Source organism: Annulohypoxylon maeteangense (genome assembly GCF_022496945.1).
Source record: "Annulohypoxylon maeteangense strain CBS 123835 unplaced genomic scaffold GGS22scaffold_1, whole genome shotgun sequence".
In the NCBI taxonomy this organism is placed as follows: Eukaryota; Fungi; Ascomycota; class Sordariomycetes; order Xylariales; family Hypoxylaceae; genus Annulohypoxylon; species Annulohypoxylon maeteangense.
Window position 1 is genome coordinate 446,633 of NW_025953248.1, and position 27,413 is coordinate 474,045.

At 47.7% G+C, this 27,413-nt stretch overlaps 9 protein-coding genes across 9 annotated transcripts; 6 read left to right on the top strand and 3 right to left on the bottom strand.

Moving 5' to 3' along the window:
* Window positions 1-1,886, top strand: GGS22DRAFT_148710 (NAD(P)-binding protein). The gene has a single exon (XM_047959031.1). The coding sequence runs from the start codon at window positions 346-348 to the stop codon at window positions 1,753-1,755; it is 1,410 nt and encodes a 469-aa protein (XP_047823439.1). The 5' UTR covers window positions 1-345; the 3' UTR covers window positions 1,756-1,886.
* A 626-nt stretch (window positions 1,887-2,512) lies between these two features.
* On the top strand, window positions 2,513-4,255 carry GGS22DRAFT_148712 (uncharacterized protein). Its single transcript, XM_047959032.1, has one exon. It carries the CDS (start codon window positions 2,587-2,589, stop codon window positions 4,054-4,056), a length of 1,470 nt encoding a protein of 489 aa, XP_047823440.1. The 5' UTR covers window positions 2,513-2,586; the 3' UTR covers window positions 4,057-4,255.
* Window positions 4,256-5,218: 963 nt separating this feature from the next.
* GGS22DRAFT_148716 (uncharacterized protein) lies at window positions 5,219-6,442 on the top strand. Its single transcript, XM_047959033.1, has 2 exons — window positions 5,219-6,343; window positions 6,405-6,442. Exon 1 carries the CDS (start codon window positions 5,573-5,575, stop codon window positions 6,140-6,142), a length of 570 nt encoding a protein of 189 aa, XP_047823441.1. The 5' UTR covers window positions 5,219-5,572; the 3' UTR covers window positions 6,143-6,343; window positions 6,405-6,442.
* Window positions 6,443-6,623: 181 nt separating this feature from the next.
* Window positions 6,624-8,928, top strand: GGS22DRAFT_148717 (ankyrin repeat-containing domain protein). Its single transcript, XM_047959034.1, has one exon. The coding sequence runs from the start codon at window positions 6,657-6,659 to the stop codon at window positions 8,664-8,666; it is 2,010 nt and encodes a 669-aa protein (XP_047823442.1). The 5' UTR covers window positions 6,624-6,656; the 3' UTR covers window positions 8,667-8,928.
* Window positions 8,929-9,140: 212 nt separating this feature from the next.
* On the top strand, window positions 9,141-12,314 carry GGS22DRAFT_1773 (dipeptidyl peptidase IV N-terminal region-domain-containing protein). Its single transcript, XM_047963505.1, has 3 exons — window positions 9,141-9,272; window positions 9,334-11,901; window positions 11,998-12,314. Exons 1-3 carry the CDS (start codon window positions 9,269-9,271, stop codon window positions 12,159-12,161), a joined length of 2,736 nt encoding a protein of 911 aa, XP_047823443.1. The 5' UTR covers window positions 9,141-9,268; the 3' UTR covers window positions 12,162-12,314.
* A 489-nt stretch (window positions 12,315-12,803) lies between these two features.
* GGS22DRAFT_182953 (DUF74-domain-containing protein) lies at window positions 12,804-13,296 on the bottom strand (the record flags this gene model as incomplete). The annotated part of the gene is made up of 2 exons (XM_047964027.1): window positions 12,804-12,998; window positions 13,060-13,296. 2 exons carry the CDS (start codon window positions 13,294-13,296, stop codon window positions 12,804-12,806), a joined length of 432 nt encoding a protein of 143 aa, XP_047823444.1.
* Window positions 13,297-14,122: 826 nt separating this feature from the next.
* On the top strand, window positions 14,123-16,164 carry GGS22DRAFT_148721 (alpha/beta-hydrolase). Its single transcript, XM_047959035.1, has one exon. The coding sequence runs from the start codon at window positions 14,350-14,352 to the stop codon at window positions 16,075-16,077; it is 1,728 nt and encodes a 575-aa protein (XP_047823445.1). The 5' UTR covers window positions 14,123-14,349; the 3' UTR covers window positions 16,078-16,164.
* Window positions 16,165-16,202: 38 nt separating this feature from the next.
* On the bottom strand, window positions 16,203-17,362 carry GGS22DRAFT_1778 (uncharacterized protein). Its single transcript, XM_047963540.1, has 2 exons — window positions 17,027-17,362; window positions 16,203-16,967 (listed from the first exon to the last, which is right to left on the bottom strand). The coding sequence occupies exons 1-2, from the start codon at window positions 17,294-17,296 to the stop codon at window positions 16,347-16,349; spliced, it is 891 nt and encodes a 296-aa protein (XP_047823446.1). The 5' UTR covers window positions 17,297-17,362; the 3' UTR covers window positions 16,203-16,346.
* A 908-nt stretch (window positions 17,363-18,270) lies between these two features.
* GGS22DRAFT_182956 (polyketide synthase) lies at window positions 18,271-27,211 on the bottom strand (the record flags this gene model as incomplete). The annotated part of the gene is made up of 5 exons (XM_047964028.1): window positions 18,271-20,389; window positions 20,450-22,921; window positions 22,970-26,356; window positions 26,446-26,933; window positions 26,990-27,211. The coding sequence occupies 5 exons, from the start codon at window positions 27,209-27,211 to the stop codon at window positions 18,271-18,273; spliced, it is 8,688 nt and encodes a 2,895-aa protein (XP_047823447.1).
* Between the last annotated feature and the right edge of the window lie 202 nt (window positions 27,212-27,413).

A 27,413-nucleotide genomic window follows, 5' to 3' on the forward strand; every position in this document is an offset into this window, starting at 1 on the left:
TCATTTTACTTTGATTAACGTCGTCCAAGATTCCGTTGTACCTCCTACGCTCGTGCTTATTGTTTCCAATTTTCGCCAAGTCAATTTCCGCTATCGAATCCTTACAATGTTAGAAGCGAAGCGGTCCCACATCGGAAGCGAAATGCCGCGGTTTTTGCTTCGTATTCGTATCGTCACCGCATCGTCGCATCCTTCAAACGCTGAGACCAGCTCTAGGTAATAGCACCGAAGCGAAGCTATGGATACACTTTATTTCCATTCTTTGTATTAAAATAGGCTGAGGTTTCACTACGTTGATCAATTCCGCACTCTTTAACTCTAAAAACAAAGGGCCAAAATTTTGGGATGGAAGCTACGTCAAACCAAATACTCCTCACCACGCTCGCGACAGCTGTTGCGCTAGGCGTAGCATGGGTGTGGAAGCTGAACACGGCGCTCAAGCAGACGCCGCCGGAAGTGCTGGCAGAATCACCGCACCGATGGACTGAAAAGGAGATCAAGGAAACTTACAAGCGCATCGAAGCTAACCCCATAAACTGGGCAAAGCACCTACCACCAAAACTAGACCGGCGTTACATCGTCACCGGCGGAAGTGGTGGCGTAGGCGGGACAATCGTACTGCATTTACTCGCGCGAGGGCAATCCCCTGAAAGCATCCGAATCGTAGACTTTCGCAAACCGGAGCGTCCGGACATGACCTTCGGCCCAGCATCACTAGTTGATTTTGCGCAAACGGACATCTCATCAGCAGAAGCGACATTCGCCGCATTTTCCAAACCATGGCCCGCTAGCGTCAAGGACTTGCCTCTTACCGTCTTCCACACTGCAGCCATAATTGTACCTTCTGAACGGTCAATGATCAGCTACGAGCGCGTAAAGCGCGTGAACATCGACGGCGTGCGCCACGTTCTGTCCGCATCGGAAAAAGCAGGCGCTTCGGTCTTCGTCTCCACGTCCTCGGCCTCCGTAGCATACAAGCCCGTGCAGTACTGGGGCAACCCCTTCCGGCAATACCCCAAGCACTTCTGGCAATACATCGACGACTCTGACTTCGACCTGCCCTTACGCCCACACGCAGAGTTCTTCGGCAACTACGCACACGCAAAAGGTGTCTCCGAACGCCTCATCTCCGAAGCCAACAAAGACAGCTTCCGCACCGGCATCATCCGCCCCGCGAACGGGATCTACGGCAGCAGTTATGGCGACCAGGTCGTCGGCATGTGTCTGCGCGCCGGGACCGTACCCAGCTGGATGTGCAACGTCGTGCAGAACTTCGTCACGGCGGGCCATGTTTCGCTCGGACACCTGCTTTTCGAAGTCGCGCTTATCCAAGGCAAAGATGGCAAGGGGAAAATGCCTGGGTGTGCGGGTCGCCCGTTTACGGTTACGGATGGTGGCGCGCCGCCGCTTTTTGAGGATTTTTATAGGCTGCTGAAGACGACGGCGGTGACGCCGAAGATTGAGATCGTGTACCTCCAGCCGGCGGTTATGTTGTGCCTTGCGCATGTGGTTGAGTTGATTGATCTGGCGAGCCGGTTGCCGGTGCTGGGGTGGGTGGTGCCCCGGCCGAAGGGGGATTTGGCGTTCTTGCAGCCGGCGGTGTTTAGTGCGAGTACGCATTTTCTGGCGACGGATGCGGGGGCGCGGAGGAGTGTGCGGGAGGGCGGGATTAGGTATGCGCCGGTGCATGATACGATGGAGGGGTTATGTCAGCAGGTTTTGGATTGGAATGTTGAGCATAAAGGTTCGGGATAGATTTGGGAAGAGTAGGTCTTTGTGAGATGTGTATATAGGTACATACTTTGGATGTACCCGAGGCTAGAAATATATATACTTATAGGTATAAGAGCAGCATGATTTCTGCCTATAGAGTTCAAAAAAACCTCCTTACAATCGCCTACACGTTAGCCGACACTAGTACTAAACCCACTGTGAATTATAGGAGTTTTAGGGGCAATTGGGTGCTAAAGTTATAGGGATTTTAGAGAATACCTAGGTGGATGTAAGCCGGAATACCAAGCGTTCAACCTATTCAACTCTGCTAACAGTACGTATCAGTAACCATTAAATTACATTATATCAATTAACCAATTAGGAGTTTTATTAAACTTCTACTATACCTCGTTTCTAAGGTTTTTCCAATTATATACCTAGGTATTCATTGGTACGTAACTTTAGGTATATATAGAGCACCTATTAGTGCAAAATTCATCGCTATAATAATGCGCTAAAGTCCTATAACGATCAGCACTCGGTATCCCCTAGGTGCCCTGTACCTAAACCCTAATATTAAATCGGTACAAGTGTTAAGGATTTAACACAGTAAGGAATCGTCGTTAATCTACAATCCGATTGACTTTTAACCTTAGAACAAAGAGTAGGTTTTCGTACAATAAAAAACAACCCGATTGTTACTACGATTATCGTGTTATAAATAAGTTATCAATAAGCCAAAGGAAATCTACAAAGCATGCCAGCTCACCTAGGTAGGTTAGGCTAGACAACTCGTACGTACATCTCATTACCAGCGGATATCATACAGTAATAAAGGCCGATCTATTATTATTACAAAGAACTTGATACACCATGGCAGCCAACACAGCTCACTTGGATGCACCGCCGGACCGTCTGACGTTCGGTGTAGAATTAGAGTTCCTAGTCCCATGGCTTTATGATGACCAAAACGACCCCCTAGGTCAAGCCAACGGTTTATCTCCTCTCTTCAGGGTAAGTAGAAATACCACTGACGCCGACATTGAAATTAGGGACACATTACGGAATCTCTTTTGGACGCACGGCCTCGAAACCAGTGTTCAAACGTATAAATATAAAAGCGAATACGCCAAGGGTACTCTCGATCGATACTCCGCTTGGAACATCACGGGTGATCCATCGGTAATAGAAGAAGACCCTTCGTTCCTGAAATACCAATGGACAGATGTTGAAATCACGAGTCCCGTCGAACCCGACATCCCAATCGCTTATGAGATTCTTAACTATGCTCGGCAGTTGCTAACAAAATCATATAGGTGCCGTGTCAACTCGTCTTGTGGACTTCACGTGCACGTCGGTAAGGGCGCCGAGAGATTTGATCTTACCAATATGAGACGCATAGCCGCGTTGATTTGGAGTTCTGAGCATCTAGTTGCGAACCTCAATCACCCTTCGCGACAGTCAAATTTCATGCTCCCAACACTCCGTACGAGGTCTGTGATTGCGCTTGGAAGAAGCGACGGCACCCATGACAAGATAGTACCGGGAGCTCAACTTAGTCGATGCATGGATTATCTCGCTAAAGAAGTTAGGCACGGGGAAGATCCATTCTCATTTAGAGACAGGAATAGGGGTGAGGATATTCGGGCAGCCTTCGCAAAAACGCGAGAGAATGGTCATTATGAACCCTTCCAATGGTCGCCTAACGGACAATCTAACGATGCGTTCATACCAATAGAGAAAAACCAGAAGAGCGTCGACGAAGAAATTTTGGAGAGTGCTGAAAAGATGGCTTCTCAGCCGAACTTTCAGCGTTCGGTCAAGCCGAAAGAGCCTTCCCGCATACGAACATTGGCGAAGATGGTAAATAAGAAGCATACCTATATAGATCCGCTCAATCCCGATGTCAAAGAAGACCCGGGTGTGTTTGAAGGAGTGAAGCAGCTGTACGAATCACCCAGCAGCTGCGATCTCGCATGGCTTATGTATCCCAAGGGTCGTGGATCTGTAAACTTCAGTCTATACAACTGTGGCGAATTCTGTTGGGCGGATCGAGGTAAAAGGACGATAGAATTCCGAGTGGCAGAAGGTACCCTCGATAGTTGGGTGGTTACCTGGACAAAGATCTGCGTCGGTATGATTCGGTTCGCCCTCTATTCTCCCGTCGACGAGTTTCTGAGTGTATTGATGAAGTGTGATGCATCTGATAGGGAAGGCGGGAATTTCGATTGTATCGACTTTCTCGACGAGATCGGGCTTCCGGCCGAGGCGGTGCTAGCTGAAAGGCATCTTAAGGAGAACGAGAAGGAATTCGGTATCAAGTATGTGAATGGATCTTCGTAACAGTAGGGAATCGATTAGGGGTGTCCTGGTTTTAGGTAAGTACCTGTCTACTATATTTTCTCTTCTCATTTCCTTTTTCTGACTTAGAGGGCGCCTCATCGTAAGTAATATTTCCCGCTTCACGTACGAGAGGTAGGCATTTAGGTAATCGAGTAGGTAAGTGTACGCTTCATTAGGAATAATATGATACAATGTACTGACATATCGAATGGTCTCTTTCTTGAATTGTTCTGGGGTTTTTAATGACTACCCCTATCCCGATTGCATCGTACCGTGCTTCAATAGGAACCATCCCCTATGGATGTTACACAACTGGCATCCACCAGAGGCAGAAGTAACCTGTTTACTTATTTGGTCACAATAGGGGAATATGTCCTAACGCCGTTTTTATAGGGGTAATGTGGCTACCATGGGTGTGTGTCAGGTCTTCACTCAGTAAAACCATGTCATACCGAACCGAGGCCTAGATAGTTGTCAACAATGTTATAATAGGCACCTGCCTAGTAGTTAAGGCAGAATATCCACTGAATTCCAGCATCTGCCTGTAATGACTCGAAAATGGGTGAATTACATGCACAGTACCAGATAGAAAGGAGTATCAACGCACATACCTACGAGGTAGTATTCTAAGGCATATGACCCGTACCTACCTATTTCGAGGTTGTGTCGTTGGTTGTGGTCCGAAAAGCGGTCGAAAGCCGGCCGAATTCTGGGGTTGTGAAATTGGTAGGTAATGACAGAGGTGGTTTACAGGGCAGAACAATGCGATCGAAGTGACCAAAATCAGATCTTGTAACTAAACACAGCCACAATCACCTACCTAGCACTCAATCATTAGAAAATAGAAAAAGAGAGCGGTCAAAGGCTTATATAATTATGCTAAGACTTCTTGGCGATATGAAGATATGGATGTGATTTTGTAGATCAGGTTATAAAAATAAAATATTTGAAGCGCTGAAGAATAGCGTCCCGCGTCCCACCCGATTGACTTTTTTAGGGTTCTTAGTAGCTCCGGTACCCCGGTCCAAGTAAAGAATCCTTCGGAGATGATTGGGTAAGGCCGCTGCAGTCAAGGCTACAGGGCTGACTTGTCAGATTTAAAATGACCAACTGCCTTTATCGGTGGGGGCGGGTGCCTGGAAGACTTGCTAAACCTTGACCTAACACTTTAATTCAGCGGCACAGCTGGATCACAGCCAGTCACAAGACCGTAAATTTCCAGCTTACAGAGCTCGGTATCCATAAGGCAAGGTTATAGCTGAAGGAAGTGGCTGTCCCGTCCTGTCCTATTCCTTAATTCTACTCCATAGGCACGATGCGCCAACATTCAAGGTTGCATTTGCAATGGATCTGTGTATTAGGTATCATGTCTCTTCTAGTATTTATAAGTCAGATTCACCCATCGACTTTTCACCATAAGCTTCCTTCAGCCCTACCACACACACTTACCTTGAGCCGCTCCCGTGTCACTTAAAACTTCATCTTCAACAAGATACATCCACGCACCAATATCAAAATGGTCTCTCAAAACGTCGTCGCTCTCCTAGGCCTCGCCTCTACCGCAGCGGCAACCTACAGGCCCCAAGCCCTCGGCAGCCTAAACAACCTGCGTGCGGAGCGCATCGTCATCGAGGTGCGCGAGGCGCAAACCAGCAGCCCCAGCAACGCCCTCAGCAGCGCGTGCGCGTCGTCGGCCGATGCCCTAATCACAGACGTGCCGATCCCGCCCTCCAGCCTGGAGTCATACTTCGCGTCGTTCGCGCGGACGGCCAACTTCTCCGACGACGTCAGCTACCTGTGCTCCATCACCGCCTCCGTCCCTGCTTCCTTGACCGCTGCGTACAGCTCCTACGACCAGCAGGCTAGCAGCTGGTTCGTCAAACACAGCAGCGATCTCACGGCCATCGTGTCCCAGTGCGGCACCCAGGAAGACGTCAATTCCATCGCCCAGGTCGTCACCGCGCTCGATATATACCTTGCTAGCGGCTGCGGCACTAGGTCCACGGGTCTGGCTGCGCGGCCGACTGGGGCGATTGCTGGTGCTGTTGCTGCGGCGGGTGTTTTGGGCGCTGCGGTGGTGTTGTAGGTGGTGGAAGGTGGGACGGGAATGGGAACGGGAAGGAGATGTTAAGCGGGATATGGATGGGGGAGCGGGAGGTTTAATTGGCATTGAGTTAGGGTTGGAAAACTTAAAATATTTATCATATATAGCACCTACCTATTCTCGATTTTTTAGTAAAAATACCCAATTGATTTATTTCTCCCAGTTTACTTACCACCTTTCAAAGTAAGTATTTCATTTCTGATCTCATCTAACTGATTGGTTGCGCTCAGTTGATTGTTTGAAGTGTTATAGGCGCTTGCTCAATTTAAATGGTGATTTTCAGGCATAGTTATTACAGGGGTTTTTAGGGACCTTACCTGACCTGACCATTGCTGAAGCGACCATCGAAGCTATGTATGGTCAGTTGAGCTATTCCGAGCACCGTGCTTCCTTCTAATAAAGATAAAGTGTCTGCGGTCCCCGCTCCACAATTCCATCAATTCTCTCTTCACGTACTAAAATGGCAACTTTCAACTCACTACCTAACGAGGTTCTGATGACAATCGCCGAATTTACTTCCTACCAATCAACTCGTACAGAGTATCACCAACATTTGGCAGCGCTAGCTCTCACAAATCGACGCCTACACCAAGTTTGCAATCCAATTTTATATCGTACCGAGAGAGATCTGGACCAGCCAAGCGTGGTGGTATGGGCGGCTGCAAACGATCGGATCGAGACGCTCGAGAAGGCCGTTTTCTTTCGGTTGGATCTTAATGCTCGGAAGCCTGGCTTATATTCAAGCCTCTATATTGCGGTTAAATATCGGAATGAATTGATTGTAGCTTGGCTCCTAGACCATGGGGCTGCTGTCGATATTGAGCCAGTGATAGAATCTCCCTGCGCTGTTGACTCGAACTTCTCTCCATTATTTCTAGCCCTTAATCAAGGTCAATCTTCTGTGGCTAATCTGTTAATCGAGAGAGGTGCATGCCTTACGTTCTCTGTACCTGAGTTTAGAACCAATAACACGAGTTACGAATGGGGTGATGTCCGGTATTCTCCCTCGGACAGGTATCGCGAATTGAACTCAGCCATCTCTACTGCCTCTTCTTTCGGTCTAATCTCTGTCATAAGATATTTGATACAGTACAAGGCTATGGATATAAACACGCCCGAGAGCAACGGACGCATATGCTTGCATCATGCAATCATGGCCAAACAAGACTGGGCGATGATCAAGGAATTAATCCAGCTTGGTGCTGATATAAATTGGAACACCGCGGACGGATTATGTAGTCCCCTAAGTTGCGCCATCCAGATGGGAAATTTCACAATTGCGCATGGATTGATCGATGCCGGATCTCGCATCAACACCTCATTTGTTCCTCGTCTAGGACTGTTACATATATGCACCTGGGATACATGCAGATTTTTTGACCAGGAACTCGCCCAGCAGCAGGAGTCAGACAAGGACACATTATTAAAGAAGCTCATCGACCTTGGAGCGGATGTGAATGGGTTAGATGTGGAAAACCAAGCCAACACACCATTAAAAGAGGCATTTGTTAACGGCACTTTGGACGCAATGCTCATACTTATCCAAGCAGGCGCAGAAGTGGACATGGAAATAGTCCTGGAGTGGATAGATGGAGATAGAGTGTGGGTGACGGATGAGTATGTGAAAAAGGCAATTATGCTGATGGACCATTGCCCTCGACTTGACTTGCGTTGCCAGCAGAATATAACTATTCTTGAGAATACACTCACGCGATGTATAGCTGTTAACCAGTTTATCATACTAGACATCATGTTGGGCTACGCGACGAAACAGAATTTATCAACCGAATATCTCGATAATTTGCTAGAAGCTGCGATTGAGAGCAGATTTTTTAAATGCTGCATGTTACTCCTGGAGCATGGTGCAAGAGGGAAGAATGGCGACTCAATGGTTTCTTGGCTTGAATATGAAATTGACTTGCGAAGGGAGATCAAAGATTACGACTCTTCCTCGGACGACTCAGATTTTCAATCGCTTATGGTCATGTTCATGGACTTGAACTTGGGGTTCGAGATTGAAAGCAGGGTGCTTATGAAGGCCTTAGAGTATCGGGATAGGGATGCGGTTTACGTTCCCCTAAGCCGCGGCATGACCGGACGGTGTCAAGGTCGCTGCGATCCAAACAAATGGCTCCAAGAAGCCGCCTCTTGGGGTCATGTAGGCGTTATGCGTAGGCTGTTACGAGGCTCACCAGATGTTAATGGATTTGACGATGAAAATGAGCTACCTCTATCGCGGGCCATTAGAGGTGGGCATCGGGAATCGGCCCTGTTGCTAATGGGATACGGGGCGGATGCGTACCTTTGTAAAACGATCCACATTGGTGAAAAGACGGACCAAACCCTGAAACCTATACAGCATGCAGTCCGGTATGGGGATGTTAGGATGCTCAATGCTATAATAGACGAACAGGCAGGGTCACTTTCGGAAGAAGAGGCTTGGGTTCCTGCCGTGTTGGCATCTGCTCCAGAGATTGCTCAAGTTGTTAGCGCAAGGCTTCTTTGACTACCTAGGTCCTAGGTACTACCTTGGCATATCGGATGCAAGATGCTTGGAGTTATTTTCGATGCTTTTATCTTGGGTAGTTAAATCTTCTCTTTTGTAGAGTGGTTCATTTATCCTCTTTATAATTATCGTTCACAAGAGTCAAGACCAAGACCAATTTGACATCTCAACTTTTCAATACATTCGTTTGGTAGTCCTGCACAAGATTTGATGATGTGGTAGAAGCTGCTTGAAGTATAATAAATATAGATGTAGCCCTGATGATATTGATTAAATAGAGGAGTTCATCGAAACAAACTATGACGAAATATTAATATTAGTGAGTGTTTCATTGAAAGTTCGGAAGTGGCTAATATGTGGCTTGTGTATCTGCAAGCTGTATAAGCTGCCAAGGCATGCACAGCCACATATTAATCTGACGCGTCAGGAGGTTACGCCACATCTCAGGAACAAGAGGCGATCAACACTTTCGATGCTACCTATTTCCTAAAAATATACTTTTCATTTACCGCCTTTAATCAGTAGAGCGACAGCGCCGAGAGTAATTTGGTTATACGCATTACGAATGGCCTCTTTCTCGGATCGGGAATAAATACGCGACAATGGGTATGCGAATTGGTAATTCGGATGGAAGAAGCTCGACTTAGCTAACTTGCTTACCTGCCAGGTACTGCGTCCCCGAGATCATCGCACGACTCGCTATCCTCCGTCTCCACCACGAGTCTGGTATTCGAACGGCTGAGCGAAAGAGAGAAGCTCAATGGCGAACTTGCCGGCTTGGAAGATGAAGACCCGCTACGCCACGACTCCGATGATGAAGAGGATTCCTTCCTACCGCTGCCTCCGAAGAGGGTCATCGGGGTCGATAAGGGCTTCAAGAGATTTATGCTAGTTTTGGTGGGAATATTTCTTTCTGCTTGGGTGGTTGGCCTGTTTACATACCTATCTACGAAATCATATCAGCATTCGTCACAGAAGGAGCATGATCCGACGGCCACGGCAACTCGCGGATCTGGAAAGAAAGTTACGTTGGATCAGGTGATGGAGGGGTACTGGCGACCCCAGAGCCATAGTATAAGCTGGATTGCGGGCGCAAATGGGGAAGATGGATTGCTTTTAGAAAAAGGCGCTGCTGGCAAGGACTATCTCGTGGTCGAGGACGTTCGAAGTCAGAATGAAGAACATACTGCAAATGGTGGAAAGATTACGTCTGCGCAAACGCTTATGAAGGAACGAATTGTCGACGCTAGCGGCCGTAAACTGTACCCAGATCGGGTCTGGCCAAGTCCCGATCTGAAGAAGGTGCTCATCGCTACCGACACGAGAGATGTTTGGAGACATTCCTTCACCGGAGTATACTGGATCTTCGACGTGGATACCCAAAAGGCAGAGCCCCTGAACCCCAAAGACCCTGGGCTACGGGTACAGCTTGCCCAGTGGAGTCCAAAGAGCAATGCAGTCACCTATACGAGTGCCAACAACCTTTACGTACGTAAATTGGGAGGCGACAATGTTACACAAATTACCAAAGATGGCGGACCGGAGTATTTCTATGGTATCCCGGATTGGGTGTATGAAGAAGAGGTCTTTGGAGAGAACAGCGCAACTTGGTGGTCTGAGAATGGAGATTTCGTGGCATTCTTAAGGACAAACGAGACCCTTGTGCCCGAGTACCCGGTTCAATTCTTCATCGACAGGCCGAGCGGCAAAACCCCTCCTGCCGGAAAGGAGAGCTACCCAGAGGTGCAACAGCTTAAATACCCCAAGGCAGGCGCGCCGAATCCTTTTGTCGACCTTCTGTTTTACGACATGGCTCGAGGCGATATGTTTTCAGTCGAGATTAAGGGAGGATTTGCGGCTGATGATCTTTTGATAACTGATATTACGTGGGCTGGTAATAAGGTGCTCGTTAAGGAGACGAACCGCGTTAGCGACATCATGCGTGTTATCTTGATAGATGTTACTGCTCGAACAGGCAAGACAGTTAGAACAGTCGATGTGGGAAAGATTGATGGTGGCTGGTTCGAGATTTCTCATGATACCACCTATATCCCCGCCGACCCCGCGAACGGCAGACCTGAAGATGGTTATATCGATACCGTCATTCATGACAATGGGGACCACATGGCCTACTTCAGTCCTTTGGACACTGACACGCCCGTTATGCTGACTTCAGGCAAATGGGAAGTTGTTGCAGCTCCTTCTGCTGTTGACTTGAAGAATAACGTCGCATACTTTGTCGCTACGAAAGAGTCTTCCATTCAGCGACATATATACAGCGTGAAGTTTGACGGGTCGCATTTGAAAGAATTAACCGATATTAGTAAGGAGGCTTATTATGAAGTTTCGTTTTCTGCCAAAGCTGGATATGCCCTCCTAACCAACAGGGGACCAAACGTGCCGACGCAAAAGGTCATCAGCACACCGAGCAACCCGGAGGTTTATGAACACGTTATCGAGGAGAATAAGGACCTGGCAGATAAAGCGAAGAAACACGAACTGCCGCTCTTGGACTATGGCACGATAACCGTCGATGACGTCGAGTTGAACTACGTCGAGCGCCGGCCGCCCCACTTCGATCCTAAGAAGCAGTACCCCGTGCTCTTCCATCAGTACTCCGGTCCGGGCTCACAGACAGTAGACAAGCAGTTCAGCGTCAACTTCCAGACCTACGTGGCCTCCAACTTAGGATACATCGTAGTCACAGTCGATGGGCGCGGTACCGGATTCATCGGTCGCAAGGCGCGCGTCGTCGTACGCAAGAACCTAGGCCATTACGAAGCCCACGACCAAATCGCCGCGGCCAAGATCTGGGCCGCAAAACCATATGTGGATGAGGCGCGTGTCGCAATCTGGGGTTGGTCGTACGGTGGATTCCAGACACTGAAGACGCTAGAGCAAGATGGGGGACAGACTTTCAAGTACGGGATGGCAGTCGCACCCGTTACGGATTGGCGGTTCTACGACAGCATCTACACGGAGCGATATATGCTTACACCACAACTCAACGCTGACGGGTACGATGGCACGGCCGTGAGCAATGTCACTGCGCTAGGCCAGAACGTGCGGTTTTTAGTCATGCATGGCGTGGCGGATGATAATGTGCACATGCAGAATACGCTCACGCTGTTGGATAAGCTGGACGTGGCCGGCGTGGAGAATTACGATTTGCATATGTTCCCGGATTCGAATCATGGGATTTACTTCCATAATGCGAATCGCATCGTTTATGATAGTAAGTTTTTTATTTCCTGCCTCCTTCCCCCACTCTACCTTTTCTTTCCTGCGTGGGGGCGCAGATTTGAATATTCTTACTAATACGATTATTCAGAATTGACTAATTGGCTTGTCAACGCCTTCAATGGCGAGTGGCTGAAGGTCGCGAGCGCGAAACCCGCGCCGAATAAGGCGAAGAGAGATATGGAGATGGTGAGGAGAGCGGGACCTGAAACCGATGTTTCTGTGTTAGAACGCGAGGTTCGGGGTAGTTCATGATAGAATGTAGAAAGACTGCATGCATGGCACATGGCGTATAGGTGTTGATCTTTGTAATCTGTACATTTGTCTCTCCTGCTATCTGACTTATTCAAGTAACGTATATAGTAGAACTTGATGTATGGTATCCATAGATTTGAAGCTTGTCGAGCTTATTACATTGTCCTTGCTATATTCATGTGAGCTCATATCTCTTGTTATATATGCCTTGCTTTCGTATTCACTATAGAGGACGAAGTAGGTATATTTCATATGGCCCCTAACTTCCTGCGTTGATGAGGGTGTCAGGCCATTCTATGCTTAAGTAAGTCATTATGTAAGTATTTACATAATCTCTTAGGTAATCCATTAGGTAAGCAATGCCTTGATGTTCGTCCATGCGATGTATGCGCGTTGTGTAAGAGAGAACATTGAAAAAGAGTTCCTGAATTAGATAATAGGTGTTTTATAAATGAAACCGTATCTCATTCAATATACTACGTAATCATTGGCAAATTGGAAATGGTAGATGTTTTGAGAATGTCCAAGTCCATCATATCCTAGATTATGTAAGCCGATCCACATTGCATTCTAACATAGTTGGCTCAGCATTTTTGCCTCTGACAAATAAGAAGAATGGGAGTCGATGTGATTATATCTTAATCAGTTGGAAAGCTGAGGGGCCGCCTGTGTGGTAGGATCGATTTTCTCGACGATAGCAGCGGTACCGTAGGCAGAGCATTGAGCAAATCCACCCATATCTCCGGATTCAAAGCGGAGGGTTATGATGGCATTTCCGCCCCGCGCCTTTGTCTCAGCTACCACGCGACTAATAGCATCGTTCCTTGCCGAATAGAGCTGTTTTATCATTAATACATAACCTTGAAAGCAGATACCTAGATTTGAGAAATGTATGTACCATGTTTGTGAACCATTGAAGCTCTCCACCTGCGATGCTCTTAATCACCATTCCCATACTGGCGGCCCAGTTGCGAGAGCGGACTGTTAGGCCGTATACGGCACCGAGGACTTTGACTACTCGGTACCCGGGGATGTCGAACATGGTGGTTGTGATAACTCCGTCGGTCTCTGTGAAACAGTGTAGATCTGATAGTTGCGGCGGGATGTTGGCCGGTTGGTTAGTGTGTGATGCCATTTTTCCGATTTTTGTTAAATGTATTTGAAGGATAACTATAATATTATTTCCACTAAACTCTTCAATTAGCATTCCCAAATCCGACGACCAAAGGATTTCTCAGCTCTTTTATGTCTTGACTCTTAAAACAAGTCGGGTCATCATTCTCTTCATGTGAAGAATGCCTAACAAAACTTTGGCATTTGATTGGCTAGTTTGACTCTTAAGTTGCCTAAAACGGACGGTGAATATGTACGCCGTATTTCGCGTTGAGTTTAAAGTGCCCAGGTGCTAGTACGCCCTACCTGAGCCATGAATCGGGGCGCAGCAGCGCTATAATTCAGAGGAGGGTATGATCTTTACGGGGCAGTGAGGGGTACTGCCATAGGCGCCCCTAAGAGATTGTTAGTGATGTACTTTGTAACCACATCGTATTCATCGTATACGCTCGTTGAAATCATTTTTACGACTCTGATCAATAATATTTAGATTCGTCAGTAAATTTCGTTATTTCCCCAATCATTTAAGCATGATCCAATTCTTACGTCTCCGTGTTGTTTATTTGTTCCGTGGCACTTTTCGACAAATGCTCGATTGCTTAGGTAAGTTGACACTTAGATGCATTTCAGTGGTTAGGTAATGATTACATAACATTAATATTTATGTAAACATGGTAAGATTGGTTGCTTAGTCATTGAATGATTACCTAATGTCACGTAGACGCATATATCATATTAAACACTTCGCTATCGCTTTACTTCAGAGTTATTTATGAGTGTCATTTCTCGATATTCTTTGAGATGATGAATATCAATTGCAATTAATCCAATCGCTCACCTAACGCACGCTATAACGGGTTATAACGTCGAATTTAATCTCAATGATATTATATAATCATTCATTAGTAATCACAAGCTAATCTTTTTGTGTAGTAATTCCTTATGTATGAGTCAGGGGGTTGTGCTGATTGAAGTTACAGTGCATCCTCATAGAAATATTTTGAGTAAGATTTCTCTTATCAACTATTCCCCTACATACTAGGACAACACATCATACCTCTTGGCAGAATTGAGAATGGAGAAGAGCAAGTATTTGATTGAGGAAGGCAGTCCTCCACAGGTACAACGGCGCCGTCCAGCCGCATGGAAATGGGTCGTCACGGCGACGTTGTTAGTTTCAATTCCGCTTTTCAAGGCTAAATTGCCCCTCCCGTCGCGGTGTTCTCATCACGACAACCACCCGACGCGCCTCACCTATCCCGGCGAGCGCATCACATGGGAACGATGCGGTGACTTAGGAAACCGGCCGCTTGAATGCAGCAGCATCGATGTGCCGATGGATCAATTCAGCCCGTCTAACTCTGGTAACAAGACCTTCAGCATCCCGCTGATTCGCTTACGCGGCGCCAATGCGACTCAGAATTTATTCCTCAATCCCGGCGGCCCGGGCGGCAGCGGAATTGAGTTTTTGTATCGCAAAGGTGCGCAGTTGCACGACATCGTCGGCGAAGGCTTCCATTTGTTGAGTTTCGACCCTAGGGGTATTAATAGCTCACAGCCGTTGGCTCGGTGCTACCCCGATGCTGAAACACAGCGAGAGCGGTCAAGTGTGCGCGACACCAAGATTATTGAAGATAGCATCGAGGCGTATACTTGGTCCCACAACTTTGTGAGAGCGTGTGCTGATACTATGGGGGAGCATGGGCTGTATCTCAATACGCCGCAGACGGCTGCCGACATGAACAGCATTCTCGATGCTTTGGGGCAGGATAATATGGTGTACTGGGGTTTCAGTTATGGTTCACTTTTAGGTCAGACATACGCTACAATGTTTCCCGATCGTTCCGAACGCGTCATAATTGACGGCGTCGCAAACCAATTCGATTGGTACGAGGGACTACTAGATACTGAGACCTTCGTCGACACTGAAAATGTCTGGGAGGGCTTCTTGGAGGAGTGCATCAAGGCCGGCAAGGACTGCGCACTTTCGTCATTGGCAGAGTCCAAGGATTCGCTGAAAGCGAAGTTCTACTCGTTGGCCCAGCAACTAAAAGACAGCCCGCTTAGTGTTTACGTCAACAACACCATCTACGGCACCATTGACTACGAGACAATTTGGTACAACGCCATTTTCCCTGCGCTTTATAAACCGGCTAATTGGTATCCGCTGGCTGAGCGGTTAGCTCAATTACTCGAGGGCAATGCGACAGAGGCATTGATCTCGTATGGATTAGGTGATCCCTGGGGTATTGCAGGCCAAGCCAACGAATTCATCACGTACAACGACGGTGCTTCTGGTGCATCGTTCTGGCCACAAGACAGAGAGTCGACACTTGATGTTCTTATCCCGTACATGAATTCAAGTATTTTCGCTCCTACGGAGTACGGGGGTTACTACATCAAGCAGCAGTGGCAAGTCCCGAAGACCCATGAGTACGTCCCGCGCGTGGGTGTCGAAACCGCGCATCCCGTGCTCATCCTCTCGACAACTTACGACCCTGTATGCCCGCTGCAATCCGCCCGTTCCGCAAATGCCGCGTTTAAGGACTCCCAAATTGTTGAAGTGCTCGGTTATGGGCATTGCTCTGTTGCTATTCCTTCCACCTGTCTCGCTAAGCATGTGAGAGCATTCTTGTATGATGGGACAGTGCCGGATAGCTACACGCAATGTGAGGTTGATGGGAAGTACTTCATCAACCCAGATGAGGGAGGTAAGGTTACGGCTCAGAAGCACTTTGACGATTTGGAGGAGCAAAAGATTCATCTAGCGCAGATTGAACTTGCTAGAAATTGGGATTGGTAACCGTTGCGAAATCGATTTTCGCTTGACGTTAGAATCTCACTACCTGCTGTATAATCCACATATTATTATCATACTAACATATTGACCAAAATTTTACTATATATACTCAACTCATCTATGTTTTACTGCAATTACCCTTTGACTTTCCGCCTGAGCAGATATCGATTCCCAACCAAATCTACGAATTTTCATGTCATTTCTATCCCAACCCATTCCAAATAACCTTTCACCAAATCTATACGCCCAACACCCAATCCAATCCTCATCAATTAATACCATCCCTCCGTAAACTCACGAGGCCGCCTCGGAAGCGCCGGCCGCGGAATCTTCTTAATCTCCGCCAACAACCCAATACTCTCCCGAAAATAATGCGTCCCAATCCCATACTCATCAATCCTCCCCCCCGTCTCCAACAGATCATTCAACGCATTCCCCACCCAATCCACCGCCTCCTCCCTCCTAACCCTCCTCTTCTCAAACAGCGCCTTCAGATCCTCCCGCCGCGCTTTGTCAATCCATCCCCATTCCTGCTTATTCGGCCGTCTCTTCCGCGCCGACATCCCCTTCTTCAACGCCGCGCTTAACGCCCGTTGCCCTTCCCCTACCTCCCTGTGCGGCGGCTCCACTTTATACACCTCTCCCGGAATCAACCCTTTGTTCTCGTCGAGCTCCACGCGCGCGTTTATCAGCGTCACGAGAACTGCGTCGAGTTTGCCGTATGGCTCGTCCGTCTCCCCGAACCCGCTGGCTTTCACGGTGGCGTCGAGGTCGCCGTACGCGTGCTCCCCGAGGTCCAGGACGAGGTTGAAGGCGAGGATCGGGGAGGTTAGGGCTAGTTTTTGGGCTTGTGGGATGAAGCTGCTCATTACGGCCGCGAAGTCGTCGGATGTCTGTTTAGGGGTGAGTTGTCATGCTTATTACCTAGATATATATGGCGGGGGTGGCTTACTATGCCCGAGAATGGGGTTGGGTTGGGCTTGTACCGCTTCAGCATACCGGCGAATTTCTTGTCGATTTGCTTCAAGGTGTCTTTGTATAGCTTGTTTGGCGTGGGATCTTTCTTCGACATGGGTTTTTGGGATTTGGCCTTCTTGGCGGGTCGAGGGATTGCGACATCATCTTCAGAGGCGGAGGGTGGGTTGGCTTGCTGCGGGGTGGTTGCCCGCGTTTCTTCAGGCTTTGAGGCGTTTGTCTGGCTGCGGGTTCGTTTGACGCCCATTTTGAGGATAGTTTATGGTGTTGAAAGTGTAGATTGAACGATCAGAAACAGGATATGAAAGAAAGCTTTGGAGTTACCCGATTTCTTGTCCTTCCATCGTTTTAATATGGGTGAACCGAACGCGTCCTCGCGTCCAGATAGTAGACGCGTTCGTTTTCGTCAGTGCTTTAACTACCGGGATGGCAATGACATTAATTTTAAGGAGGTTGAAAACTTTTTGTATTAATTATTCTCAAATATGATATATCTAAATTCTTTCCAAGGATTACCTGACTTTAAACTGAACTTACATAGATACTAATATTATTCTAGGTCTGATCTCGTTTATTTGCGACTGCATATTCTGCAGGATACTTCGTAGGGGAATCCATCGAATGGCAAACATAAAGACCTAAAGCTTCTAGTACCTACGCTTCTTCACAACTGACTACTAGGTGCTTAGGTAGGCAAAGGAAGAAGTCGCTCATGTGTCATAAGTAAAGATCAAAAGTCGTGGAAATTTGAAGATTCAAATCGTAGACTCTATATTCAGATACGACACCAACTACATATATCATTAAAACGCGACTTTTAGAAAGGGATGCATTTTTAAAATACAGTACCTATTTTATATCAAATACGTATTTTTCGGGATCTAGATTAACTTTTTAGTACTTAGAGAAGATGCTAAACTTAGGTGTAGTCTCCATATTTATAAAGTGCCCCCCTCTAACTTAAAACGTACAGTTCCATGTATTTCAACCAATTGAAATCTGGCCCGAACCTGGTATGTTCTAATCGTTATTGTATTGCTGCTGGTCTTTTTCTTCTTTTATTATTCTTTAGCAGGTTTATTCTATTGCGCGATGAAAATATCGAAGCTATTCAGAATACTACTAGTACTGGAGTGACTGCTTGTGTACATTTTATACGTATTTTACAGGGGTATCATATCGTTCGTGTATTTTATTTTCAAATACGTATTTTATGCATCCCTATTTGGAATCCCTTAGAAGTTTTGGATAAGCAGGTCTCCCAGGACCATCCATGTCTTGAATAAGCAAAGCAACGGCCGGATGCAGACCCGCGGCCGTGGCTTCACTAATCCATTCATGCAGAGGTAACACAGCATACGATCCCCTCTCCTTAGCGTCAATATCCTGCAAGCCATCTAGTGAGATGACGGCGTCACCGACTTGATTGACATATTCGATTCCCCCGCCTGCTCTGCTTGCTGAGACACGGCTGAGTATGCCGTCGCAGCAGCTATCGATACGCACCAAATCTAACACCCCGTGGTTATTTTCAACCTGAGGCGCGATCTTCAACTTGCGTATATAGCGGAGCAGCGAATTCACCCAGTCTAACTCTGCCTGCGCTGTGACGTCATCGACGCCCTCGCGGATGATGGTTGAGGGCCGGTATATGTAAACGGGGAAGTCCGGGTACTGCTCATGTACGCGCTCGAGGAGGCGCTCATTAACCCATTTCGAGCAAGCATACCCGAAAGAGCCGTCCGTCGGGGGATGCTTAGATCCCGGTCCTGATATGGAGATCGGGGGAAAGGTTTCAAGATTGGTGTAGATAGAGATGCCAGCGGTGGAGATATAGTGGAATGGTATTCGGCGTGGGAGACAGAAGCGAGCTAAGGCGATTGTGGATCCGACGTTGGCGGCTCGTAGGTCTGTGAAATATTTGATGTGCGAGGTGTCTGCTCCGTTGTGAATTATCGCGTCGGTTTCGGCGAAGATGGAATCGGCTTGCTGTTTAGAAAGTCCGAAGAGTGGCTCCGAAAGGTTGCCTTGGTAGTACTTGACTCGGGGATCCGTCAGGAGTTCGTTGTTCTGGAGACGGGTTTCAAGTTTCCGCACCGCTAGGCAGTGTATCATCTCGACACTTGGACTCTTCAGAATATGGTTGATGAGATGTGTGCCTAAATACCCTGTGGCACCGGTAATAACGACAACTCTAGGTGGTAGAGCGGGTGGTGCATCGGATATAAGGGGTATATTGACTAGGTCAGACGGTAGGGATGACTCGGCTTCCCAATCAATAGGTACGAAACTTATATCAGATGCCGACTCTTGTCCATCTACGGAGAAGGCAGACCCGCTATCGGTGCTCGAGATTAAGTGCTCCTCAATCTTCTCGGTCGCGGGTTTATCCATCTGGGGTGTTAATTCGGCCGGGATGGACTCGAGAGAACTCCGGACAAGATCTGACATGGTCTCATTGCTCATTATCTTGAGAACGGGGACGCTAACCTGGAAGTTCTTCGAAAACCAGGATCGTATGTCAACTGAGACGAGGGAGTCAAGCCCAAGTTCTTTACCGCTCTTAGAAAGGATCTCGTCGTTAAGTATGCCGGCAGGTGTCTGTAAAATCTTACGCAGTTGGTCCCCGAATCTTTCCCTTACGAGTAGACTCAAGTCACTCTCTGTCTTACAGGCATAAAGCTGATCTTGAATCGATGCTGTGGCGATTTCCTCCTTTTTATCCTCCGCGCTAGCAGTCTGGTGGACGAGAAAGCGGGAGAACCTGGGATTCGAGTACCACTTTGGGATATTAGGAGAATCAGGAGAGATATCAAGTAGCCCAGTCGTAATCTCTGGTCCACTTGGCGAGTCGGGATAGCCCGCCTCTATTGCTTCAGCGATGATCTGATGAAAATCATCCTCCGAAAGATGCATTAAGGCATTTTTCTCTACCGTATTATCGAGCCCCCGATCGGTTTCTCTCGTGATATAGCCAGCTCCTATCACTGCCCCAATATTTACGGCGGCAGCATTAAGGCCTCGCTTTCTCCGTTTCGCTGCTAGGCTACATACGTACATGTTAGCCGCTGCGTAGTTGGCTTGGCCAACATTTCCAACGATACAATTGATGGACGAGACTAGAATGAAGAAGTCAAGATTGACATCATAGAATAGTTGGTCCAAGTTGGAACTTCCTAGGACCTTCGGTCTGACCACATCCATAACCTGATCATATTGCATGTTCGGGATAGACGAATCACTTAAGACCATCGCACCATTCAGAGCTCCTGCGATCGGCGGCATTGTCCGGACGATTTCGTCGTGGACCGCTTTCAGAGCGATTTCATCAGTTACATCACTAACGAAATATGTTAGTCACACGAAAGGATTTGAGTTAAAGGGCACTCTCAATACGAACCATGGCATGATGTTCACATTGACTCCTTTCCGCCTATGATCCTCTACCCATGAAACGTCTATCTTCGGGTTCCTACTCGTTATGACGAGATACGTAACACCCCGGTCGATCATCCAGTCGCATAGCGAGATACCCAAGGAGCCAGACATACCACAGAGCCAATATGTTCTGTTATTTTTAAACATTGGTATGCTATCAAGCCTCGCAACTTGAGTTCGGAGCGGGCTCGGAGATGTCCAGTTAACAATCGCGATAGGATTTCTGGGACGCGGTTTCGTTATTACACTTTCAAGACTAACTGTCTCTTCGCTGGCGTCTAGAGCTCGGGTCGCATTATTCTGTGCGAATTGAATTGCCGTTTTCAAGTTTCCAGTAAGAATGCTTCCAGATGTCGTGTTGGTATCGATATCGTCCGGAGAATACATAAAAAGGTTGTTCGCCGTCTGCTTGATACAGTGGCTTGGGAGAAGGGCAATAATAGAGCGCTCGTTATCGGAATTTTCTAGTGAAAGGCCAACAAAAGAGGCTAGACTCTTAGGAAGAAGGCAAAAGAGCTCCGAGCTAGAAATATACGGAGGTAGTCGAATCCAGGTTTCTGGTATTGATTCGTCATTTTCTGCGTCGGTTGTACAGAGCATTGATATGTTCTTGAGGGAAGCCTGGATCTCGACAGCATCTGCAATCACCAACGGAGCATTATGCAGCATGACCGTTCGTCCGGGCAAAACCGGTGCTATGATAACCATAGCAATCAAGTGTGCGGCTACAGCTGTCAAGAAACTAGCCTCCGTAAGGCCTAGGATATCAATGTCAAAAGCAACAGCACACTCTCTGGGGATTTCAAGTATAGACGTTGGCCTTGAAAGAAGAGACATGTAGCGACATCCAAGAGAATCAATGCCCGAAGAAAGAAAGTGATGACCAGCATCAGTCTTGAGAGTGGATAGGACAGTATACGACGTTCTCAACTTCATGCTCGCCGCCCTCTTATCTCCAATGGTATCGTACCTAGATATCTCTGTTATGCTGCAATCATAAGTTGAGTGCAATTCTACGGGTGACTTGCTCACATCAACATCGTGGAATAAGGGACGTTGAATAGAATTATACCGTTCGTTGGCAGCAGTAATAGGGTTTATTCGCGGTACCAAATAGCGTCCTTTCTCGTCAATCACAAGCTCCGGCTCAACTGTCCAAAGGAGATCGTCGCCGTGTAGATCCTTGGCATGGAGACGAAGAAGACTTTCAGCAATTACGGAAGCTTTGACATCACCAAGTGCGGGAAAGTCAAGAAATTGAGCGTGTAAGTCCGGTGTCTCGTTTAATGCTGAACGGCCGAAGCCGACAGGCATGTTGGCTAAGGGCTCGTCGGCAAGACGACCAGTGCTAATCCATAGCAACGTCTTGCCAGTCTCGAATAGCTTTTTGAAGCCAAGCCACCTCTCAGGTGTCATCGCATTGAATGTAGGCGCATCCAAGTCAACCAGGCTAATGACAGTTGAGTTCTCATCGACGATGTCATGGTCAATCTCCTCTAAAGTCAGGTAGAAAAATAGCTGATCCATGAGACTTTCGAGAATCGTCCCTATTTGGCGAGCCAGCGTGGACACTGGTTCAGTAATGCCTCCTATGATAACCAACTTGGAAATCTTTCGGTTTGGTAGAGAAGGTGGACCATTAATTGCGAGCGGCTCGCGTAGAAATGAGATCTGCTCATCGACGGCCTGCGATACAAACAGCACAAGACCAAAGGTCTCCAAGAACTCAGGTGGTGCCAACCCATCAATACCCGAGAAACCCGTGCGCTTGAGCAAGGCATCCCACTTCTCGGTATTTATGAACGGTGAAAGCACTCGTCCTTCTTTCACCCCAAGCCACCATCCCGGTAGGCCACCGAAGATAAACCCATCGCCGGATTGTAGGGGTCCGTCACTGCTACCCTCGGCAACGACTAAGTACCCCCCAGGCTTCAGAAGCTTACGCAAGTTTCTCATAGTCTTGTCAAGTTCTGCGGTGGCGTGGATGACAAGCGATGCGACTATCACATCATATTTAGTCTTTTCATCGAATCCCTGGACGGCAGGGTCACTTTCGACATCATAGACCTTGAAAACCATGCGATCTCCCCAGGAAGAGAACAAGTCGGCGGCGTTCTCAAAGAAGCTGGAGGATATATCGGTGAAGGTATAGCTGTCAAAACTACGTCCGATGGATTTTAGGATACTCTTCGTCGCCCCGCCTGTCCCTGCGCCGATCTCGAGGATGTTGAGATGAGGATGGCGGTCTGTTATCTGCTTTACCGTATTACCGAGCCACGACACGGATTGCTTGGTTCCAAAGCCATCGGCATAGTACTCGTCGAGTAGGCCAGATGCTCTCATATGCTCTATCATGGTAGTTTCTTGCGCAAACACTCGTGGCATAGTCTCCCCAACGAGGAGCATGATCTTTACGTCGGCATTATCGGAAAACCTGCACGAAGGTTAGCTTAGTTAACAAAAGTCGTGAGAAGTAACATACCCATGCTGATTCACATCCTCCATAACATCGTCAAGAGTATCCGCAATCCACTCGGTCTTGGCATACTTATGGTTGCTGCTCCTCAATAGCTTAGTCATATGGCGAGCATAATTCAAGAAATGACAAAGAGGCTCGGCAGTCCTCGAGGGCGAATCAACCGGGACTTCCTCATCAAATTTCCGGAGATAAAAGCAAGCGATCCGGCTTAACACCCGAAAACGTTCCTGATCAACTGACATATCCGGGGCACCACCCGCCGGGAAATCCCCATTAGGTGCGGCGAGCACCCAATCTATTTTGTGGAATACATTCCGGTCCTTATTCGTTACCCCGGCAAAACTCATGAATCGCACTTCATCAACTTGCAGCGCTGCGCTGGGGTGGTCGGAGATATACAAGTCGAAGTGTCCGGTAAAGCCTAATACAGGCTTCCCACGGTCCGCGCGATGGCATTTCGAATCGACGATAAGCTTTTGCTCTGGTTTGACAGCACGTAAAGCGCACAGCGCAGGATTGACCCTGATCTTGCTGATATTCGTTGGCAGGTGTAAAGACCGAAGTTTATCATCTCCGGGATAGCTGTAGGCTAGGATTATGGACTGAAACGCGGCGTCGAATTCGGTTGGGTGGATGAGCAGTGGTGTCTCCCCGTCGTCGCCGGTACCGAAAATTTGCACGGGAAATTCACAAGAGGATCTACCTAGTTTTCGCTTTAGTGATTTTAGCGCACGAAACGAACCGCTGAAATTGTATCCCAGACTTTCCATGAATCCGTATAGGCGTTGTGGTTCGACATTGATGAGGTGGGGAGTTGGCGGTCCTCGTTTGGGGAGGCTTGTGAGTGATTCTGAACCTAAAATGAGACGTACGTCTGCACTCGCTACTAATGTAAGTTCGGTGGCCTGGGTGCCGAGGGCAGCTGAGTAAGTGAATTTGGCGCGAAGGTTATCAATTTCCGATTCATCGACATCCGAAAGCTGGATAAGAACCTCAATGGCAGAATTATTCTCCTCGAAAGTGATGGCTTGCTGGATGAAGAAATTACTAAGTTCGATAAGTCGAACCTCTTGTCCGGAGGCTAAGAACTTCCCAGCCTCGGTCGCCGTACTCACATAGCCAGCGGCAGGAAACACGATCTGTCCCTCTACCTGATGCCCCTCAAGCCAAGGGATTTCACTCGGTTTCAGGACGTTTTTCCAAATAAAGTGATGAGGGCTGCTGTCAGGGGATTCGTCTCCTAGCAATTGGTGGAACGTCTGCTTAGATAATCGCATTTTCCGCGATTTTCGAGACTCTTGCCAGTGTATCGTCCCGTGATCCCATTGGTATGAGGGCAATCCCTTGACAAGAGTGCGTCGAACCTCTCCTGTCCCAGAAACTGCAGTCTCGTAGGCAAGTAGATCTAGCGAGCTATTGCCTAGATTCGACCATAGGAATCCTAGACACTTTGACATTGCTTGAATAGAATCCATATTCCGGTCAAGACAGCCGTGATACGGAACATCGTGTTTCAAAAGTTCGGAAATGGATTGAGAAGCCGGTCCTTTAAGAGCCGGGTGGGGGCCAACTTCAAGAACAGCGTCGATATCTACATGGTCTGTGAGAGCAGCTGTGAGTGCTTGATTGAATAAAACTGGCTTTATCATATTTTCAGCCCAGTATTCAAGACCTGGACCAACATCAGGCTTCATGAGGTTTCCATTATACACGCTTGAGTACCATAGGCATTTATTCGATTCTGGAGGGATCTGAGATTTTACCCCGGCGCGAAGTAGGGACTCGATATAAGGCGGGGCACATGGCAGCATGTGTAAAGAGTGGTAGGCTTGATCAACTCTAAGACGGCGATGGAATTTCCCTTCATCTTGCAGTACGGCTTCCAATTCATCAATTGCATCCTCATCTCCTGAGATTGTGATGCTACTTGATGAGTTACAAGCCGCGACGCTGATGCGACCTGCGAATAGATCGTCTTCGCACAATTCAGTTGCATCTTCTAGAGATGTCCCAACGGCAAGCATCGCACCTTTCGCATCTTTATTGGGGCTTGAAGCATGCTTACAGTGTAGCCCACGATAATATGCGATAAGTATGGCATCGCGCGCAGTGAGATAGCCAGCAGAATATGCTGCGGCGATTTCTCCAGAAGAATGGCCAACAACAATATCAAATTTTACGCCGGCCGTTCGTAAGAGATCGACTAATAAAATCTGAATGGCTGTGCATAGCGGCTGAGAAATCGCGGCTTCGTGAACACGAGATGTTGGGGTAAGTAGTTCAGATCGAAGAGACCATGAAGGTCGGTCTGGTTCTGGGAGCGCCAAGAGATGCGACTCTAGGTCTTTGATTATTCGGGATGCGGTTGGAGACTTTTCGATGAGGCTCTTTCCCATTTGAGGATACTGAGCGCCCTGGCCGGTAAAAACGCCCAGAATCTTTGGAGGACTTCCATCTGTGGACTTTGATGCCTTTACTCCAATCGGGGTATCCTTATCCTCAAGGCTCGACAATATTTGACTTCTGAGATCATCCAGGGATAATGACGGGTATGCTACCCGACGCGAAAACGCTGAACGACGCTGGCTTAACGTGTAGGAGATATCTTGGGCGTTGTATGAAGTATGTTCCCCGAGATGAGTCGCAAAGGCCTGTAAATTGGCTCTCAGTGATCTCTCGGACGTCGCAGAAAACAAAAAGGGGCTGAAAAGTGGGCCTGCATGCGCTGAAGATTCCATTTCAGCACGATGGGAATCCGCCTCATAACTTTCAAGGATAGCATGGGCATTGGTACCACCGAAGCCAAATGAGTTTACACTTGCGCGTCTAGGCGCCTTGGGAGATTTGGGCCAAGGTCGAGCTAATTTGGGAATTTGGAGGTTATCGTAGAATGGAGCTACCGTAGGGCTGATGGTTTCAAAATGGAGGTTTGGGGTGATTTGACCATGCTGGATTTCCAACGAGGCTTTGAGAATTGCTGCAATCCCCGCTGTACCTTCTGTGTGTCCAAGGATGGTCTTAAAAGACCCGACGAACAGAGGATCATCCGGGGACCGCGCTGGTTTACCATGTCCAAGAAACGCTCTGCTGATCGCCTCTGCTTCTATAGGATCACCCGCTGGCGTTCCTGTCCCGTGAGCTTCAAACAACTGGGGTTGATCATTTACAGTATGTAGGTTAAGACCAGCGTTGGCGTATGTGCGTTCGATCAAAGCTTGTTGGGCAGTGACACTGGGCATGGTAATTCCTGTAGTGGTACCATCTTGATTAACCCCAGTCTCCCTAATGACACACTCAATATGGTCACCATCGGCAATAGCCGAGCTCAAAGTTTTCAATACGATAGATGCCACGCCATCGCCCCTCGCGTACCCGTTAGCATCTTTATCCCTGCAGTAATTCGTACTGTTAGCGATCTCTATTATAAATGATGTGGATTTACTGAAGTCTCAGGCGAAAACACAGATTATAAGACTTACCACATTCTTCCAATACCGTCGGGAGACAGCATCTTCAATTTGCTCTCCATTATATAACTTTCTGGACCTAGAATCAGATTTGAACCCCCAACAACAGCCATTTTCGATTCGCCAGTCCGTAATGCCTTGACTGCAAGATGAACAGCTACAAGACTCGACGAGCATGCTGTATCGATTGTCATGCTTGGTCCATGCCAATCAAAGAAATAGGAGATCCTATTTGAGAGAATACTTCTCGCTGATCCAGTGGCCAGGTAAGTTGGTATGGCATCAAGATCACGAAACTGCATGGCCTCGAAGTCGGCGCACATCGCCCCAACGAAGACACCTGTATCGCTATGTTTGAGGTTCTCCAAAGTCATCCCTGCCGCTTCTATCGATTCATAGACCGTCTCCATCAGCACTCGTTGCTGTGGGTCCATGACCGCAGCTTCAACGGGCTTGATGCCAAAGAATTCGGCGTCAAAAGCACGCACATCACCCTCAATCTATTGTTCATTAAAATTTAGTAAGTTATTATGAGCTGGGAACTAAAAATACTTACAAGGTAAGAATGCATGACATTACTATGGCCATGGTGTGCGTGGTTAGGGTGGTAGAACCGTTTCGCATTGAACCTATCATCAGGAATCTCACTGCGGACATCTCGTGGATTTCGAAGAAGATCCCAGAGTTCTGATTGATTGTTGACCCCACCGGCAAAGTGGCAAGCACTGCCAATGATAGCGATGGGCTCATGAAGCGGCAACTTAGGTATCGAAGACATTGTATATGCCTAAGTAGGCAAAGACCACCGGAAAGTAAGGGCTATAGCAATAAAGCTTGAAATTGATTAGTATAACCGATGTTCTTCAAGATAATCTGAACTCGGTAAGGTAACGAGGCGCCCCAGGAAGAGTGTAAGCATCTAGGAAGAATATTATATTCCACCAAGTGTTGCTCGAGGGGGGGTATATGGATTGAAACTA

Coding starts and splice junctions, on each gene's coding strand:
- GGS22DRAFT_148710 (XM_047959031.1), top strand. CDS start 346: ATGGAAGCTACGTCAAACCAAATACTCCTCACCACGCTCGCGACAGCT.
- GGS22DRAFT_148712 (XM_047959032.1), top strand. CDS start 2,587: ATGGCAGCCAACACAGCTCACTTGGATGCACCGCCGGACCGTCTGACG.
- GGS22DRAFT_148716 (XM_047959033.1), top strand. CDS start 5,573: ATGGTCTCTCAAAACGTCGTCGCTCTCCTAGGCCTCGCCTCTACCGCA.
- GGS22DRAFT_148717 (XM_047959034.1), top strand. CDS start 6,657: ATGACAATCGCCGAATTTACTTCCTACCAATCAACTCGTACAGAGTAT.
- GGS22DRAFT_1773 (XM_047963505.1), top strand. Junction 11,902..11,997: donor GAATCGCATCGTTTATGATA/GTAAGTTTTTTA, acceptor ACGATTATTCAG/AATTGACTAATTGGCTTGTC.
- GGS22DRAFT_148721 (XM_047959035.1), top strand. CDS start 14,350: ATGGAGAAGAGCAAGTATTTGATTGAGGAAGGCAGTCCTCCACAGGTA.
- GGS22DRAFT_1778 (XM_047963540.1), bottom strand. CDS start 17,296: ATGGGCGTCAAACGAACCCGCAGCCAGACAAACGCCTCAAAGCCTGAA. Junction 16,968..17,026: donor CAACCCCATTCTCGGGCATA/GTAAGCCACCCC, acceptor ACCCCTAAACAG/ACATCCGACGACTTCGCGGC.